At 39.1% G+C, this 19,592-nt stretch overlaps 1 protein-coding gene across 1 annotated transcript; it reads right to left on the bottom strand.

Moving 5' to 3' along the window:
• Window positions 1-3,772: 3,772 nt before the first annotated feature.
• gsx1 (GS homeobox 1) lies at window positions 3,773-5,278 on the bottom strand. Its single transcript, XM_032575664.1, has 2 exons — window positions 4,719-5,278; window positions 3,773-4,608 (listed from the first exon to the last, which is right to left on the bottom strand). The coding sequence occupies exons 1-2, from the start codon at window positions 5,095-5,097 to the stop codon at window positions 4,256-4,258; spliced, it is 732 nt and encodes a 243-aa protein (XP_032431555.1). The 5' UTR covers window positions 5,098-5,278; the 3' UTR covers window positions 3,773-4,255.
• Window positions 5,279-19,592: the final 14,314 nt, after the last annotated feature.

Raw genomic sequence — 19,592 nt, 5'->3', positions numbered from 1 at the left:
TCACCCAAACACCACGACACATAAGTGGCAGGTGTCCTGATTATATGTGCCGGCGGGGACTCCACCTCTCATGTTGCAAGCCTGGATCGGTTTGTGGTAAACGTGTGTGTTTGTGCGCATGGGGTTGTCCGTGCGCTCTCGGATGAAATCACACAACTTGTGCCCTCAATTTTTTTCTGCTTCAAACAATGCAATCCTTCATTATACCACTACAGTGAAATTAAACTGCAAACATATCAGTCACATTTAAAACCTGCAAGTCAGGATATTAAAAACTTGACTCAGATATTTCAAGGCTAAACTAAACTTTTGCCATCGATTTTCTTACTTCACAAAATAATTCAACTTCTAGGCCCTTTTGATTTTCATTTTCGGGGGGGGGATCACTGACTTGTGAGTCTGCTGGAATTAATCAAATCCACTAAACAATCAAATATCTGCATATATCCCAGAGGATCTTCCTTCACACCACACAGAGGCAACTCTTCCAAACGTCTCTTCCATGTCTGCGCAGTTCATTATTTCTGGACCTTTGACACCGCTTGTGTATGGGCCGAGAATTAAAAAGGGCGCATTCTCAGCACCCTGAAAAAGGCAAACAGGGTGCGCGGTGCGCGCCTTGAATATTCAATTAGAGCCGGGGGGACCGAGGGAAAGCGGAGCTGCGTGCCGGTCCTTCATCTTAAAGTACTGATTAGCTGTTAAACAGATTATGTACAGCTGAGTGGGTTCAAATGTTGCTGCAGAAAAACAGCCGCAGTTCAAGGCAAGCGGCGAGCTGTTTCCTGTTCCTGCAGCCACTTCAGCACTTTTGTCGGCAACAGCAGCTTTTCTGAGGCAGGATCCTGCTCCGTTTTTGTCGAACAAAAACATTTTATAGAATAGAAACTGTTTTTAATCCATTTCTTAAGGTCGAGTTGGTTACATGAAGATGAAGCACAAGCCTGCCTGTTCGGATTATCTGGCTGCATTCTTGATGTCAGTGCTAAATTAATTCATTAATTCATTTTTAAGCCACTTGCATCCTCTTCTACATTTTTTACTCTAAAAAAACGTTTTCGATCTGCGAGATCTGATGGCAGATAACAGCTTTGCGCGAAATTAGAAACATTCTTTGCGCAACAAACTACAAAATAAATGTATATGTCATCAATAAATGATTTCTTTAAAAACAAACTTAAAATAAAATCCTTCCCCCTTTTAAGAAAACATTTTTTTTTTATTCCAGTCGAAGTTGAAGCACACTTTTGTCTTTCAGAAACTGGCAAACAAACTGTTTAAAATGCTCCTATATGTTTATTAAATGTTTTGTTAAACTTTATTTATCGACTTGTTAAGTTTTGCTACTTTTTATTCGAAGCAAAAGAAGTTTAAACCAGTTTGAATGTGCAGTGCCAGAGCAAGCCACGCGGGTCCAAAAAAGAGCCCTCATTGAGAAGCCACGTGTCCGTTTCCAAAGCCTCTCCAACTTAACCACCTCCTTTGTACCACTAACCCACATCGGCAGCGTCCCTCCACATAAAGGGATTTGCAATTTCAAGATATTTCAGCTTAAATGTTTTTGACAGTTCCCCCGCTTTTACCTCGGCTTGGTTATTTTAACTGTGCCAAATGGGTCACCTTGGGTTGCTGTCTGCGCGCAAAGGGCTTTTGCGCGCATTCAGTCTGAATTTTTTCCAACTTTCCTTGACGGGGAAACCAGCTGCTGGTCGTGAAAAGACGGCTTATTAATTGTCCTTTGTCATGCAGAATTGCTTGATTTCTAAAGAAACGTACAAAGGCTCTTTTTCAGGATTCAAGTATTTTGTTTCGTGCGTATTTTTCAAACCATCGAATCAGCTGCAGCGCCGCGCCGTCTACCAGACTCTCAGGTACTGACTGCCTGCTCCCTTTGTCCCCTTTTAATGCTGTTGTAAATCGTGCAGACTGATTTGTTACAAGCTGTTCTTTTAATCTGATAGATAAGAGACATGTCAAAGAAAGGCCGTAAATAAAAAATTAGCCCGAATAAAGACAAGGGCGAGTCTGCTAGATGGGCGCCTGTTGACTCAAGCGGCTCTCCAGCGTCAGGGGAGCCCTCTACTCGGCTCTGTCAAGGTTACGTCCACAATTCCCCTTTTCTTCTTTTTTAAAAGACACCGAAGTCCTTTTTGCTTCAATGAATTGATCGGCACAAAATTAAGAATAAATAAATTGAGCATTTGGGAACAGCGAGCGTATAAGCTCCCCCAGGGCGCATACCCCCGGGCTATTGAATGGATAAAGGGCGCTTTGCAGAGCACGTTGTGAGCAAAATGGGGACTCTATGGTGCAATTAACAAAATAGCCTAATCCCATATCTTAACAAATGCAAATATTAGAGTTTTGTTAAAAATGTTTAAGTGAACCATTAAAGGAAAGTTTGCTGGCGAAATTCAACATCCATAACAGACACAGAGATGCAGATTATACTCTGTACGCAATTAAACAACTGATTTTTCTCTCTTTAAGAAAAGTTTGAGGCAAGTTTATATTGCAGCAAACATCCTTCAAAGGCTATTCAAGGCAAGAAAAACACATTTCTTAACCAAAGCCTTGAGTCAGAGGCTGGTTTCAGTGGTGCGTAAAATAGGCAAACAAAACTAAAACTGCGTCTTGAACAACTTTTGTTGTTTTTGTTCATATGTTCTGTACATTAAATAATATTTTCATGACAATAGATAAAAAAAAATAACATCTTTATTTTTACTTTTTTTTCTTTTAGTAAAAATGTTTTTCATTTTTATTTTATTTTATTCACCAAGATTACGAAATGCCATGTGGATGATGCGTCTAAATTAACCAAGCACCGCAAACTCTTTAATTTTAGGTTTCGTCTTTAGGTAACATAACTACAGGTTGACGTATAAGTTTATGTTTTGAATTTTTTAAAACATAGCATTAGTCAAGCAGAGAATGTTTGCATTGGTGCAAAAAAAAAAAATAAACGGCCCCGCATCTTAGAGAAAAGCTGCGCTGACAACGGGAACAATCTTTGTCATGGACACAAAACTGCTCTCACTCCTCATTTATTTTCATGTTAGATCGATATCTTGAAGATACGCTCTTATACACCCGCTGCGATTATTAACTCGCTCACACAACCCAGATCATTTCAGCTGGCAGAGGAGCTGAAAGGAGCCCTTAAGGGCCAGAGAAGGCAGCGATATGAGGGGCTGGTTTTCCCCAGGGAAAGGCGTATAAGAGCCCCATCACAATAAAGCTTTTGTCTCTGCAGCGTAATAGAGGTTATTATGAATTTAATTTATCAGTTCAAATGAAGAATAAAACTTTCAGCGTGCTCCCATCCATTAATAAAGGTTTGTTTGCTTGTTGGATAAAGCTCATGCTGGGCATGTAACAACCAAATTGTTTTAGACGAATTTAAAATATTCCTGAAAACGACAATGTGTCCATTAATTTGAGCCTAAATGAGATAATATTGAAACATGTTATTTTCCTGAAAAGAATTGCTTGAAATTGATGCTTCTCTCTGGAAATAGCAATTGTACACATCACAACCGCGCGCTTTCACAAATTGGAAGCCATTGCGTTGAAATATTTTCATTGGAAAAAAAAAAAACATACTACAAAAAATAAACAATCTAACTAATAATCAGAAATTATCTGTTTTTACTACACAATATTTTGATATTGGATTTAAAAGCTCTTTCTCTGGAGCATAGCAAAAATGTCTGTGCGCAATCGTGTGCGCAAAACGTCCAACATTAATCTCACAAAACAACAAAGTCTGTACGGCTTATTATAATTTTTATTCAAGTATCAACATTTTTAAATAAATAAATATTTTTCAGGTACACCGGAGATATAATTTCAGAGTGGTCCTGGTCATGTGACAGTGGTGGAGATTTATTTAAGTAACAGTTCAATCCACATTTTCACCAAACTGTCCCACCCCAATATACAAATAATAACAATGTTGCTATCGACTGGGGATTTGTCTTTACAAATATGTCCACCGTGCTCATCGGATTGGCAACAACAATGGACTGTTTTCAGAAAAAAACTACATACAATACGTACAACGTGTATACAGCTATACAATAATTCAGAGCAGTTCCCTGATTAAATATCTGTTAATTACAAACGACTGAACACAACTGGCCCAGTCTTCTTTCTTTTCTTTCCTTCATTCTTTTTTTTGTTTTTTTGGCAGCGTTCAAATCTCAACAAGATCAGAAAAATAATTTCAGACAGCAGTAGTTCTATGAGACTTTTACGGGGAGACAGACAGGTCCACATCCTCCTTTTCTGACGAGGATGGAGATGCGGGAATGTCGTCGTCCTCCTCTTCCGAGCATCTGGCGGCGGACAGGGACGAGCATTTGCAGTTGTGTGATCCAGTCCTCTGCCCGCCGCTCTTGCCCTCCTTTTTGTGCTTCACTCTGCGGTTCTGGAACCAGATTTTCACCTGCTTCTCGGACAAGTTCAGGTACGTGGCGATCTCGATGCGCCTCAGTCTGGACAGGTACATGTTGGAGGTGAACTCCCGCTCCAGCTCCAAAAGTTGCGTGCTGGTGAAGGCAGTACGCATGCGCTTGCTACTCTGAAGTTTCCCATTGTTGTTTTCTGTTGAAAAAAAAAAGTGATATAGACTGTTAAAAACCGGCATGCAATGAAAAAACAAAACCAAAACCAAATCAAGTTATCTAAATGTGGTGATATCTGCCTCTACTCACCGATGGAGATGCAGTGGAATTGCCTTGGGTCTGGAACCGTGTACGCAGCTTGGTATATCCCTGGAGCGTGGCTGAGGTTCACGCTGTTTGATGTGGAGTGATGCCTGGATAGAGCGGAGTGGCAGTATTGCGAGCCAAACGGAGGGAATGAAGCTTTGAGGAGCGGCAGGGTCGGAGGAGAAGGATGAAGCTGGGACGCGGCCATGCACAGCGGGCAGAAGCACAGCAGACCGGCTTTCCTGGAGTGGCAGGAACCCGGCAGCCCGTGCGGGTGGTGCGGCGAGTGCACCGCGTAAGGGAACAGAGGCGGGCTGCTCTCGCTCCCCTTGTCGTTGGCCTCCCTCAAAATCAAGGAATCCACGAGAAAAGACCTCGGCATGTTTGCAAAACGTGTTGCTCGGCGTGGCTGTAGTCTGAGCCTCGTTGCGTCACTCGGTGCGTCAGTGTGCTCTCAGTGGCACGGTGGACAGCGAAGTGGTGCTGAAGGCGCACGGCCTCGCCTTAAATAGCTGCCGATGGACTCCGTTCGGCCATGTGACGGTTACGCTGTAAGCGGCCGAGAGCTCTCAATAGGGTTTTGTGCCTTTCTCTAGGCATTCCCACTGCACGCTTCCCCATTATTTCACTTGTTAACTAAATGAACTGCATAATGTAGTCTATTCTTGTCAGCCCCACCCACGCCGAGAGAGGCGGCACTACCCATTCTCCCTTTTATCATCACTCTCATTTCTATCATAGTGCCAAGCTTAAATGTCCAGAGAAAGCGTTTCTGTTTCATTTAGGAACTAAGTTAAGTTTCCTCTCAGATATTAAGCAGGGTGAGTTAAATACAACTGAGAGACGAGACAAAAGGGCCAAATTTCACTTTAAAACTGATAACTGTACGGTGTTAAATATAATTCATTCATTACTAAATTTCTGTCAAGCATATTCATTTCGTAAATGTACTGCTTAATAATAGTTAATGAGCTCAAACAATGTTAACACTTTATTTTAGTAACTATCCCAAATTTATTATTCTTCCAACCTGAACACATTGGTGAAAATCTAACTTATTATGTTGTTTAAGTCAACCTTCATTCTAATTAGTGGAAGTGAACGGTAAGCCACATTAGTTTATAATGATGAGGTGCAATGAGTTTGTTAAAGGCTAAGACCTAAATGTTTTCACAGAGCACAAATTTAAGTTTGTTTCCAGCTGCAGCTAGTTTCACAGGAGTTCTATTCTGAGAAGTAATCTTTTTTAAAAAATGATTTTGGAATCCATTACATATCAGCAACTAATATAAGTTTTTATTTGAATGAAACAGATCAGATTTTAAATGTAATATTCAAATTTGTGTAAATTCCACCAACATAAATTCCACAACCTATTTTATTTCAGTGACTAACTCAGCCTAAATATTTGGATTAGAATTCAAATAAGGATGGTGGTTCATTTCTTCTCATTTGTCTGGCCAAGGAAAGACCAGACAAATGATATGTTCATATGGGTCAAATTGTGATAGAATACATCAGGTAGGAACTGTTGTAAGACTTGTGGTAGAGAAATGTGCTGAAATCAAGTTCGTATCCAACTTATTGTTCAATCAAGTTACTCAAACTGAAGTCAAACTTGTCAAAGATCTTCGTAGCTGGAGGCAGTCACTGCAAAAGAATGGCACATCTTAGTTGTTACAAGGAATAAAGTTTAAATGCCACCTCATAGGAAAGGATGTGGAGAGAACTACTTCAGTAATGTTTTACATCTTTCAGTTTCCATTCAGAAATACTGAACAAAATCAAGTTTATTGATGAAATTCTAACATTTTGCTGCTTTTACCTGAGTTGGCATGAAGGATGCCTCTTTGAACGTTTTGGCTTTCATACCTTTAGCAGCTGATGTGCTGCAGTTCTTATTTTTTATTTTTTTTTACAGAAAATGGTGCTGGAGATAAAAATCTGCCTTTACTCAACAGTGGCAGCAGCAGAAGAAGAAGTGCAATCCTTATACAAGTTTATCTGGGTATATGGGTATATTTGTAAAAATGAACATACATTCAGACTTTGCCCTGTCACTCTGTTTCGGAGAGTGTCACTCATGTTACACATGACTGGGCTGAATGTCGGAACATGAATAGCGCGCTCAAAAATAGCGCGCTCTTCTTCCATAAGACGTTCCTCAAAGAGGACATAAACAGAGCATGGACCAGGTGTGACTGTCCTCAGGTCAGCTCCACACACATTGTATGAGAGCACTGAACTAATGTCTCATTCAAGCTGAAATAGACACATTTTATTACCAATATGAAGTTGTTGATTATTGGGATTCAACTATTATTAAACATTAAATGTACAGCTCTGCTTAAAACTTGAATAATTTTACTGGTTTATATGTAATATCTTACATATGCATCTTTTTGTGCATTTGATACAGGTCTTCTGTACTTGTATGGCTCCTTCACTGACATAAACATGCACGCAACAGCTGAATGTAAAGTTTATGCATATCCATTTTAGGGTTAATGTGTCATTTCTGGGCACAAAAAAAGGGACAAGTCATTGCCTGAAGGCAGCGCTGTTAAAGAGCAGTGATTAATTCCTTTGCTCGGGCCCCTGCCGAGTCGGAGGGGGAAAGAATATGTAAAAATAACCAGGTTTTCACTCCGCGGCCCTCATTGAATGTCATTGTGGAGGGCTTTCAATGAGAGAGAAAGAGAGTCGAATTAAAGTGTGTGACAGCGGCGGATAGACGCAACAAAGGCGACTCTGTCATAGAGGAGCCCTGCGCGCTGCGCGTCAAGCCCCCGCCTTGCGCTCCGATTGAATTAAGTAATAGGAAAACATTTTCTTTCACTTTAAGTCCTTTTTGAACAACATCTTCAAAGGGACCGCAGTCGTAACGTGTGAGTAAAGAGTAGAAAGTGATTTATTTTGCTACCTACGTTTAGAGGAGACAACACCCGAAATAAATCTAGGGTTAGAAACGTAAAAGTGTCACCAAGTGCGCTTTTCTGTTCTAGAATGGCTGCATCAATATTTCAGTGTGATGCTGTCTGTTTTGAGCTCCTAAAAGGGGCTTGTTGCCTTACATTTACACCAGTAATCTTCAATAATTAGGTTGTGCCATTAAAACCAGATTAGGAGCAGTTAAGCGATCAAAGGAGACCGAACCACCGACGCTGAAAAGCTGTTGTATCACTGCGCGTCATTTTCAGTTTTCAATTAGTCTGTCTCTTAATTTCCATTAAGCAATTCAGCCTTGTGGCGATTTTCGAAACATATAAAAACACCTTTATTCAAATTTTAATGAAGGTGACAGGTTAATGATATGTCATAATATGTCACCCGACGTTAAAAGCTCTAAAATGATCACAAAGAGCTCAGGCTGAGTGTATGTGGGAATGCTCAGATATAAAACAGACCAAACATATAAACGATTCAGTGAATATCGCTTTTTTTTTTCAGCCGCAGGTATAGTCTGTGTGCGGGGGCGGCACAGTGCCTATTGCGGAACATAAAGATGTTATCAAAGGCCCTAATTTTCAAATTATGTACAGCAGTCATCCCGTGGATAGGAATAGAGGTTTCACAGGGCCGTCACGCAGGGGAGGCTCATCCCTAATTTGCAATCCCAACTGGAGACTGACAAATAGTTTTGACCTCCCTCTGGAGGCTGCGGGCCAGAAGTGCAAAGAATCCCATTCTCCCCATGATCACTTGTTACTGAGACAAATAATCGAGGAAAATAGCGCTCTCACATTATAACCACTCTGTTGCGCTTCTGCACAAACTGGAAGCTAAATAAATAAAGATACATCTATAGCCACTTCTGATAATGCACCATCACCCCCATACCTGCGTTTTTTTTCTCTTGTGAAAAAGCTGCGTCCCAGCCTAACTCAGCACTAACAAATTGTTAGATTTTAATCAATACAATTGTGCAAAGATTGTTCACTGTTTTAAGTTAAGCTCAAAATGAAACACTTCACTGAATACAATCTATCATAACCCCTCAAATATAAACAAGTTGGACTAATGGTGTTTCATGAAGCTGCGCTGAAAATCTAACTGTTATAATTTAACTAAAAAAAACTGTTACAACAACATGGCAACAACATTTTTTCAGGTTTGAATCAAGACTTTTACATAGCAGCTGAAAGACTATTAGTAAGACTACTGCCTGGTTTAGAAACATATTTACTTACAATAAGATAATTACTTAAGTAACAGATTATTAGGACTGTTTTTCTAATTTGATTTCATTCTGGCTTCATCAAAAGTTAAATACATTTGTAAACAGTAATTAATTTCTGATTAATGCATAAAAATGCTTAAAAAATTAAAGCAAACCCCTAAAATTCATTGTATCAAGCTTTAAAAACAAATATGTCTCAGCCATTGTAAATAAGGTATTAGCAATAGTAAGGTTACTAAACTAATTACAGTTTGATGCCAACTTTACCACTTGCAGCAGCATGCAAACATCCATCCTTTTCCTTCACCCTTGTGGGGTCCAGAGGGGTGCTGGTGCCTTTCTCTAGCAAGACATTTTGGTTGAGAGGCCGGGTCACCCTGGACAGGTCGCCAGTCCATCGCAGGCATGCAGACATGCCAGTTTTTATAACTGTTTTTCTAGCTTACCTATAAAACAACCCTCATGAACACATCAGCCTTACCATTCCCAGCTGGGCTGCCCACATTTTGACAATAATAACAAAGTGAATCAACATAATCAGTTCAATTCTAATTTAAATCTGTGGGCCAGATTTGTTACCAAAATAAGGTTAATGTTGTTAAAGTTGACCAATTTTATAACAATACTTTCATAAACTAGTAATGTGGTTACAATTTAAATTAATGTAGTACTTTTTCCAAATTTCATTTAAAAAAGGTTTTTGCTAGCATCAGCATTAATGGTTAGTCAACCAGCTTACACTAGTGGAAGCTGGATACAAGTTTTATTTTTTCTCCAGCAGTTTATTTCAATCACAAGTTTGAGTTGACTTTTATTCAACTCACATACTGATTCAGGTTCCATCGCTTAATAAAACCCAACCTTACTGTTCTCTGCAAAAGACAATAAACAGACTAAATTAGCCAACATGCTCATTGCAGAGTTATTTTCTTATAGTTCAGCTTGCTGTTATGTTTTACATGAGCATTACTTTGTAGCTTAATTGTTGCACAAAAAGAATACGACTAAAGCAACAAATCTGTTACCAACTGAAGTAGCTAATTTCACTAAAACTAATTAATATGCTTAATTAAATTTGATATAATTTGAATGGCCAATGTTTAACACCCTCCAAAACTCTCTTTTTATAGTGTGTTCAACATGCAGCTGGGAAAACGTTTAACATAACTGTTTGATTCTGGGGGAAGCAATTGCCCCTGATATTGTAAATTATTTATAAGATATTAGGACGGAACAATTGCCATCACTCAAATTCGACCCTCATGATAACGCTGACCACTGCCTGCTGTGCCGTTGGTGGAACACATTTTCACTGGGCTCTTTTACGCAATTATAACCAAAGATCTCGTGCCTGATGACATAAAGAGAGCAGTCTGTTTATGGAGATGTAGTCAATATCTCCTTTTCTTTTTGAAATGAATAATTCATAGTTTAAGACATTATACCCCGTCGCTTAATGTGTACACACACTTAAACACCCACACATCTTTAACACAAGTGATGGTTTTAGCTGACAGTGTAACAGGATTTAAGGTCCCACTGGGGTTTGGGACAGCCGTGGATGGGCGCTGTGACTGGCGACGTGACACAGAGGGCCGGTTTGCCCCTCCTAATCTCCCCCCGAGGCAACATCACAAGCTGCAGATCCCGCTGCACCTCCACGGACACACAAAGGCCTGATTATCATTCATATGCTCACCAGAAACACCAGTCCAATAGATAACAGATGACACATAAGTACCAGCTGAATGGTGCAATATGTTTGGGCTGCTGGAGTCTATAGGGACTAATGAATCCTAAAGAGAGAGAGAGGTGGACAAAGAGAAGCTGTCAGCGGAAGGAGCATGAAGTGACAGATATAGGGCTCTACAGGTGAACCTATGGGGAGGGAGACACTGAGAAAACAACGTGGCTACTAACATTTATATTCATAACATCAAAATAAAATAAAAAAAAGTTGCATTTTTGAGTTGAATTAAAGATATGGCATCACATTTGATTAAAATTAAAACACCACTAATTAAATAATCTACTGGATGAATGCTGAAAACCTTGTCGTTAGAAGTGTTGCTCCACTTTATGGTAAAGTTTATTACTTCTTTGTTGTAACAGTTCTTGCTGAAAATAACCCCATACTTTGGGGAAGCCTATTATTTCCAGTAATTCTTTCTACAAATTGCATTACCTTTTGTGCTTGTTTTATTTGCTGCGTGAATGTTATAAACAATTATCAAGATTCAGACACTTCATCGACTCTAGACTCCATCACAGAGCTGAGGAGACAACATCAATTCAAGACTCACATGGGAATAATGGTATTGTGCGCAAGATGGTTACTGTTTCTTGTTCACTCAACGGCTTCTTGTTCATCACAGGATTGATTATGATGATTAAATTATCTTAATAGAGATTTTAATGCAGCCCAAAACTACCTCACTACCATCACCGTGTTTGACTGTCTTATGCAACATGATACACACTTTCCAAAAAGTTCCACTTTAGCCTCAATTCACAAAGTATTTTCCCCAAATTCTTGGGGTTAATCAAGATTTTATTGAGCAAATGTGGGACAGTTCCTAGTCTCTTTCCACCTCACTTGGGCATGAACTTACAAATTATACGGCATCATATGTTTTTACAGCTGTATTTACTTGTAGCACCTAAATAAATAGTAAGAAAACATCTAGTATTTTGATAAGATTTTAATTTTACAAAAAACCTTTACTATCTTTATCTTTAGGCTAAAAAAAAATAAAAAAAATCCCTTAATTAAAGGTAAACAAGAAAGCAGAGACAATGGTTGTTTCACTTAGATGGTTTTCAGACTTTTTGATTAGATTTACTTTGAGTCCTCTTGTGATATACATGGCCCTCTAGTTTATGCCTGGGTCTGTTGTAGAGGCACTGTGATGTGTTTGAGACCAGGTCAAGTGCTGCTGCTTGGTGCATCCTCACCACTAAACCACGCTGACAATCTCAGCACAAAATACCACGCAGTTTACTAAAATCTACTGATGAAAGAAACAGATAACAGATATGTAAAAAGAAGCCTTACCTCAGTACTTATACTGAAACAGATATAAAATTTTGACTTGTTTTGAATAATACATTAAAATAAATACACAATGAGGAAAATATAGCGACATAAACAAATAAACGTGAAATATAACTATTGTGTTTTTGGAAAGCCTAGAAAACAAAGGTTTTTCTTAGCATAATTAAGCTAAATACATTATTATCTTTAGCTTAATAATGTTCAAACACATTATTAAGTGTTTAAACATGATTAAACACTTAATAAAGCTTAACCTTATTGAGTGATACATGTCTCCTCCCCCCATGTCTCAGGGAATGTAAACTCAATTTACATGATTAATTTAGATTTCTACATGTCAGGAGTCTTAGACATGTTTTTAAAAAATCATGAACTCTAAGAGTTTTATCCTTTCCATTAAAAGAATTATGATTTTAAAGATTGCTGAAATTTCACAAAATGTTTTTAACATAGCATCACCAATGCATTTTGGAAATTTTTTTTAGGAGCACAGTGTGTATAATTAAAAGATTTTCAGTTCAGTCTACTGTCATCTCAAGAGTATTTACAACAGTGGATACATTAGTTAACACTGCACCTGTCTAAAGCAGAAAATCATGTACTATAAATGAAAAAAAATCAGCTACTTTTAGGTTATTCTTTACCTTTTACTGCTTATTTTTGTGTCACAAAATTGAACAAAAACATAGTTTAGAACAAAAAATTGCCAATTTGCAACATGTGTTTGACAAACAAAACTGGGAGCTACCATGGGCGCTGGCCTCTTTGACAAGAACAAATGAGGAGAAGATGCAAACGTAACAGTGTGGCCTCTCTAATGAGCCTATTTACATCTAAATGTGAAGATGCTGTGAGAACTAAAGCAGTTGAATGTATTTATTCCCAAACTTTCCTATCAGTCTTTGAGACAAAACGTTTGGTATCTGCAAACTTCTCGCACAGCGTTGTTTCAGGAAAAAAGTTGTGATACTTCTCACAGTGTCCTCATGCATAAAAAAATTGATCTGACCAAAAATAATACATGAAAAGTGATTAGTGGACTAAATATATTTGGATGATTTTAAATTTCCTTTTGATGTAAATCCATTGGTTCTGCTATGGATATGCTTCAAACTTCCCCTCTGACCCCATTCATATAAAAGCCTTGAAACACTCTTCAAAAGGGTTTGTTACCCTGTGGAGGTCAGTCTGCTATTGCGGTGTGTCTGACTCACATTTTTCCAAATCAGTAGACTTTTGGCCTAGAAATAACAGGTCAAACCAATGAATTTAATGAACTCTCCCAGACACAATGGACGTTTTTTGCCATTTGAACCTCAATAAAAGGATATGGGCAGGTCAGCAAGCGCTTTCAAGGGTTTTGTACACAAATGTGACAGAGCGCAGTTTCTTCAGTGTCTTTGCTGACAAGTTGTTCAAAGTGCTGGGGATGGCAGCAATAGTGCCTTCATCCAAACTGCTCCCCCCGCCCGCTTTGTTCCCCGCTGCCCATTCACGAACAGTCTCACACAACGACAAAAAGTTAAAGAATGCCGATGTTGTGTTAGCTTCATTTCTCTTCACCGAGCTGCACGCCGAAGGCCGAATCGTAGGAGAAGTTACAAGAACAGCACTGAACTACAGCTACAGACTGTCCCTGCTCGACCCTCCTTTTGGCTGCTTTCCTCCCTTAAGTCACTTTTTCACTGTGTCTTCCTGTTGGGGTTCTCTGATGTTTCCAGTAGTATCTTCCAAATTAATTCAGACAAAATGATCAGTACTGAAGAAAAAAATTGCCTCATTCCGTTATGTATCTGGTAAATGAGTGCATCAATATGTCTAATTGTTGTGGAGTGGTTTGAACGGTTGAGTAGAAGCATATGGTATTTGTTTGTTCACATAATTGAATCAATTGGAGGCCCATGGGAAAACACGGAGGGGGGTAAGAGTTAAGGAGGAGGGAGGTCAGACAGTTAGAGCAGGAGGGAAAAAGGGGGGGTGAAATAAACGCTCCCACAAAAATGTACTCATGCAACCATTACTTACCCATTTTCAGCTGAGCGGCTCATGATTACCCCCATTTTAGTAAATACCCCGTTTCGGAGCGGGATGAGAACAAGCTGCGGGAAAAGCACCCTTAAAGGAAACTAGGTTCTCTTTAAGTTTATGACTTTCCTATTAATGACCCCCTGCAGTCTGGCCCATTTCCTCTCCATTCATCTCACATTAGTCTCCTTTCAGGAGTCACAATTGTTTTAGAATTGTTTTTCTTTTATTATTCCACAGCACAAAGGTTTGACAGAAAACGTAAACACTTGGATTTTAAGAACACATTATTCTAAGCTTAAAATGAACTGCTTTTTAAGCTCTTACTTCCTTAGATTTATTCATAAAATTTTAATTATCCGAAGCACATTGAAGTTACTCCCGTTCCGAGTAATGACTAAAACATTGTTTGCAAGAGGAAAAGCAGGCCCCTGGTGTGATTTTTATGAGTCATTATCTTCTTTTCTTCTCTAATTTCCATTGGAATCTTTCTGATCTGAATCAAGCTATTGTATGAAGAAACCCCCCCACCCACTTTGCAGTTGTTATATTTCACTTCTCCCTCTCCTTCATCCTAATGACCTCTGCAACAGCTTTTTTTTCACTCTTGTCCCACACTCAGCTTTTATCAAAACTGGGAATATATGGCCCAGTCTCAACTTTGCCTCAAGAGTTATGACGTAAGCGGCGTGAAAGGGAGGTTTAGGCTAATTCAGCGTCTACATACAGCCATATATGTAAGAGCCGTTGTGATGACGGGTCACTGCCCATCTCAAAGGGTCCCACATTTTTTGCAGATGCGCTCTATTGAGGAGGCGACACGCGGCGGGATGCTGCTGGGAGTTGCTTACTTTTTCTCCATTACCATAGGAACAAACACACTGGCTTTGAGTCAGTCCAGGCCAGGGGTCCACTGACACCAACTTTCACACTACTCTGGGTCCTGACAAAACCCCAAATGGCTCTCATCACACTGAATAATAACCATTTGTACCCAGTTCACTGACAAAAATGAGCTGCCAGAAGTGATAAAAAAAAAAGAAAGAAAAGGGGCCCAAGAGGTTTGCTTCTCAGAAAATACTTAAACAACATAAAGTAAGACGTCTGAGTCACAGAAACACATTCTTTTTAGATTTTTTTGAAGTGGAGTTCTTGAAGTGGAGAGGTTATGAGTATATTACCGATGAAGGAAAGTTGCATGAGCAATCACTCGAAGATTATGCTGCATTTATACAAAAACTTTCACAGCATTGACACGTTCGTAGCAAATGTTCTTGGATATAAACATCTGTGGTTTTAAAATGTAATCGCCAACATCGTTCCATGGGAAAGAAGCATCACTGGGCAGAGTTTGAGAATTGCAAGATGGTCGCAATTTAAATATCCAAAAATATACCAGCTCAAGTGAAGGCAGTGCACTAATTTTCAGTTTTTCAGCAGAGTTCCCATTGTGGCACAGATTCTTTAAATTGATGAAAGTCTAAACTTTGACCTTCCTTTCTAACAAGATTCTTGTCTGACAGGTTTTCTGTCAGCTCTGAATTGCTCATCTATCCTTTTCTGCTGCCACCGCCATGTTTCAAAATGAAAATACTGTGTTTAGAGTCATCCAAAATATTAGTATTCAACTACAGATAGGGTTTTGCATATAGATAAAAAAAACTACAGATTTGGTCCCATCTGACTAGACCACCTTCTATCATGTTTTCTGTGACCCATAAATAATATTTTACAAACATTATTTGTAATGTTTGTAAAATATTACAAATATTTTACAAACCCTCTGCCCTCGAGATCAGGGCAGAGGGTCTCGAGATCAGGGCACGAGACCCTCTGCCCTGATCTCGTGCCGTTTGCAAATTCAAAGTTAATCTTCCAGTGTTGTCTTGTATGCAACCATATTTTGATAATCTCTGACTTGCTTCCCTATACCTGCTCAAGAAAATAAACCCCACAGCACGATGCTGCCACCACCATATTTCACCATAGGGGGTGGTATGTTGAAGTTGATCTGCAGTGTCAGTTTTCTGCCACACAGCTTTTTGCAAAATATTTCAGTTTTGGTCTAACCTGACCAGAGGACTTTCTTCATGGTTGCTACCTTCCCTTATTTGACTTCTGAAGACAAAAGACAATTTGTTGCATTTTTATTTAGCAATATAACAACACAGTCATCTGCATACAAATGCAGGAATATATTAGTAAAATATTAACTTCATTCACTCCTCTGTGTTGATCTTTCAATTGATATCAAAACAAAATAGACTGAATTTTGTGGTTGTAATGTGACAAAATAAGTTAAAGAGGTTTGGATACTTTGCAAAAACACTCTATATTTGTCTATTTTGTTATTCCATTAAAGTAAATTTATGTGGTGTAGTTAACATAACAAATAGATGAGATCTTTTCTTTGAGCTCTGTTAGGTTTTGGTGTTGTTCATGGAAAGTTTGATCAAAGGTAACTTTCACTGGATCAGTTTTTTTCATAATTTTTGAGCCTCAATTTGGGTTTATTCCATTAGAACATATCAGAGTTGTGCTAAGTGTAGTTTTAAAAAGAATAAATTACCTAGTAAGTTTCTAAAAGTCCCTTTTGAGCCACAACAAAGTTTAGTGTCTTTTGTAAACCAAAGTGAATCAGAAGGTTTTTGGTGTCTTAAATAATATGTCACATTTCCATTTGACAAAGAAAAAATAAATAGATAAAAGGAATAATTCTGCAGTTGCACATATTTTACATATTTTACTCACTCTTGATGTACGGTGTATATATTACATGCTACATGTTATAATTGAGCATTGTGGAAGGTACGAGGTCAAAGTTCACAATTGATCTTACCCCCTGGCAGGTGCAGCTCATAGGAGCGAGAGGAGGTGGCCCCTCATCTCTCCCACCTCTTCACGGTGCTCAGACAGAGAAAGGGAGGAGTGTAAATGAGTGCACTCCAGAAAGCCATCACCTGCTCCCTCCACCCTAAAATCCCCACTAACTCTGCCAGGCAGCGGAGATGTGCTGCAGACCCCGACCTCAACTTTCCCCGGCTCTGATTATTGAGGGAGACAGAGAGAGAAGTGAGATGGAAGGAAAGAGGGAGGGAAAGGAGAGGAGTGGGAGAAGCATTTTCAACCATACGCGATTTAGTTTTTTGTTTTTTCAATTGTTTTGAGTATGAACATATTCATCTGCAGCAAAATGTACATTTGTCATGCCTATAGAAGGAAGTGAATTGGACTTAAAAAGCACATTGAGTTTGTGCTCACAGACAGCTCAAGGGAGAGGTTGTGCATTGATGGATGCCCCTCCCAGCTTCTCTCAGATTCACCCTCCTTTGTGACTTTGAGTGAATGTATCCTCTTGCTAAGGGCACTGGAATGTGTCTTCTCAACTCATGTGATGGATGGGGCCTTGTTTTGCACTCCTCCGTCCCTCCCTCTGAATCCCTCTTTCTCTCCCTCAGCCTTTGACTCTTTCATCCCATCCTTTTATTCGGCGCCAATAAAAGTCAGTGATTCTTCATCAGCTGTTGTGAGGATCTAAAGGACACTGTTATTTTTCATCGGGAGTGTGTCACACATCACTATTCAGCCTCTCCGTCACACAAATTTAGACACTGACTCTAAGGCAGAAGCAGGTGGGGATACACCATCAATGAATTATTCAAATGAGTTTCTTGGCACGTCCTTTAAATTTAATTTAGATACTTACTTAATGTTGTTAAGAGAGTAGCTTTGGTAATTTGGTTTCTGTTTCATAATAAAGGCTAGTAAATACAGCCAAGCACCAATTATATGACAGGACTTTATTAAATAATAAATTAAATAAAGGAAAAAAATAACCCTCTGTTAAAATTCTGTAGCGTTCTACGTGGAATAATATCTGATATAATACATTTAGAAAACTATTATATTGAAAGGGATAACAAATATTCAAATAGCAACACCAGATGCAACATTGAAGTGTGGGAAAGAAAACTACCTGATGTGTATATTTTGCAAAGAAAACATAATAAATTATCATTCTACTCTACAAAAAGCATCAGTTAAGGTCAACAAACCTTAACAGTTAAGGTTAAGGTTATTCCACACTAAAAAGTTTATTTCTGATAGGAATGAGGCCCAGCATCTATTAGATATTTATTAAAAGAACATAAGTTTCAATTTTGAAAAAAATAATGTTTTAATTAAACTTTTTAATGTTACATTGCCTTTCCAGCAATTAAACTCTTCTTATAATGAGTAAATATAATTTTCTTGTTCTTTTTAAAAAAAAAAAAAATAGCACCACATACACAAAAATCCCACAATAGGATATCTAGAGATTAAGTTAATACAATTTTCAACAAGGCTGCACTTTCCTCTTCACCTTTCTTTAAGTAGTAAAGATAAGATGACATCGCTTAACCATTAGAAACTATAAATAATGTTTTAGAAACAGAACAGTGAGAATCAAAGCTGAGAGAATATTAAAATTTAGTTATATTTTGGAGGAGGAAACAATCTCTAACTCACAGATAAATAACTCTGGCAAAGAGCGGCATCTTGGAGTTGCCAAGTCTTTATAACAACCATGAAAAGCTAACCAAATGCAAAATATGCAGGATAATTATTAAATTACCAAATGCTTCTCTAGCTTCATCTGGAAAGTGTGATATAGCTATAGATGACACCAAGATGGAGCTTTTCAGCAAGAAATACTCCTATTGAAACAACAATGATGAGGTGAAAAAGTACCTCATGCCCACTATTTAGTGTGGAGAAGGATCTGTAGTACTGTGGGCTTATTTTTCTCTCAAGGCCCTGAGAAGCTTGTCGGAGTACAAGAGTTCATCCATCCATCCATCCATCCATCCATCCATCTTCCGTTTAGGCACAGACTTCCCTCTCCCCAGCCACTTGTTCCAGCTCCTCCAGGGGAATCCCAAGGCGTTCCCAGGCCAGCCGAGAGACATAATCCCTCCAGCGTGTCCTGGGTCTTCCCCGGGGCCTCCTCTTGGTGGGACGTGCCCGGAACACCTCACCAGGGAGGCGTCCAGGAGGCATCCTGACCAGATGCCCGAGCCACTTCAACTGGCTCCTCTCGATGTGAAGGAGCAGCGGCTCTACTCTGAGTCCCTCCCGGATGACTGAGCTTCTCACCCTATCTCTAAGGGAGAGCCCAGACCCCCTACGGAGAAAACCCATTTTGGCCGCTTGTATCCGCGATCTCGTTCTTTCGGTCATGACCCAAAGCTCATGACCATAGGCCCTGATCAAGGCCCTGAGAAGCTTGTCGGAGTACAAGGGTTTATGAACATAAAAATCCGCTGGCCTCTTGTAGGTGAAAAAGGGTGGTCATACTGTCTTTCAACAGGATAATAATCCAAAAACACATAGCCAAACCAACAGAAAAATATTTCAGTGGACACAAAATCAACCTTCTTCTATAATGATTTCAGCCCCCAGGGTGAGATGAAGAGCAGAGAACATGAGAGAGGATCCAGAACTAATGATGAGATAGAGAGATTGTGCAAAGGGAAATGGTCAAAGGTCACTCTCTCTGTATGATGAAATGCAACAAGACCAACAATTGTATTGCAAGCAAAGATTTAAGGCATGCTATCTACTATGGCAAGAATTA

The sequence above is a fragment of the Xiphophorus hellerii genome, chromosome 11 (assembly GCF_003331165.1).
Source record: "Xiphophorus hellerii strain 12219 chromosome 11, Xiphophorus_hellerii-4.1, whole genome shotgun sequence".
In the NCBI taxonomy this organism is placed as follows: domain Eukaryota; kingdom Metazoa; phylum Chordata; class Actinopteri; order Cyprinodontiformes; family Poeciliidae; genus Xiphophorus; species Xiphophorus hellerii.
The sequence above is the reverse complement of the archived record's forward strand: the minus strand, read 5'-3'. Positions and strand labels throughout refer to the sequence as shown.

Bases quoted from the DNA above. Each gene is read 5' to 3' on its own strand.
- gsx1 (XM_032575664.1), bottom strand. From the start codon at position 5,097: ATGCCGAGGTCTTTTCTCGTGGATTCCTTGATTTTGAGGGAGGCCAAC. The intron at 4,609-4,718 runs GTGAGTAGAGGC...TTTTTTCAACAG, and splicing joins ATTCCACTGCATCTCCATCG to AAAACAACAATGGGAAACTT.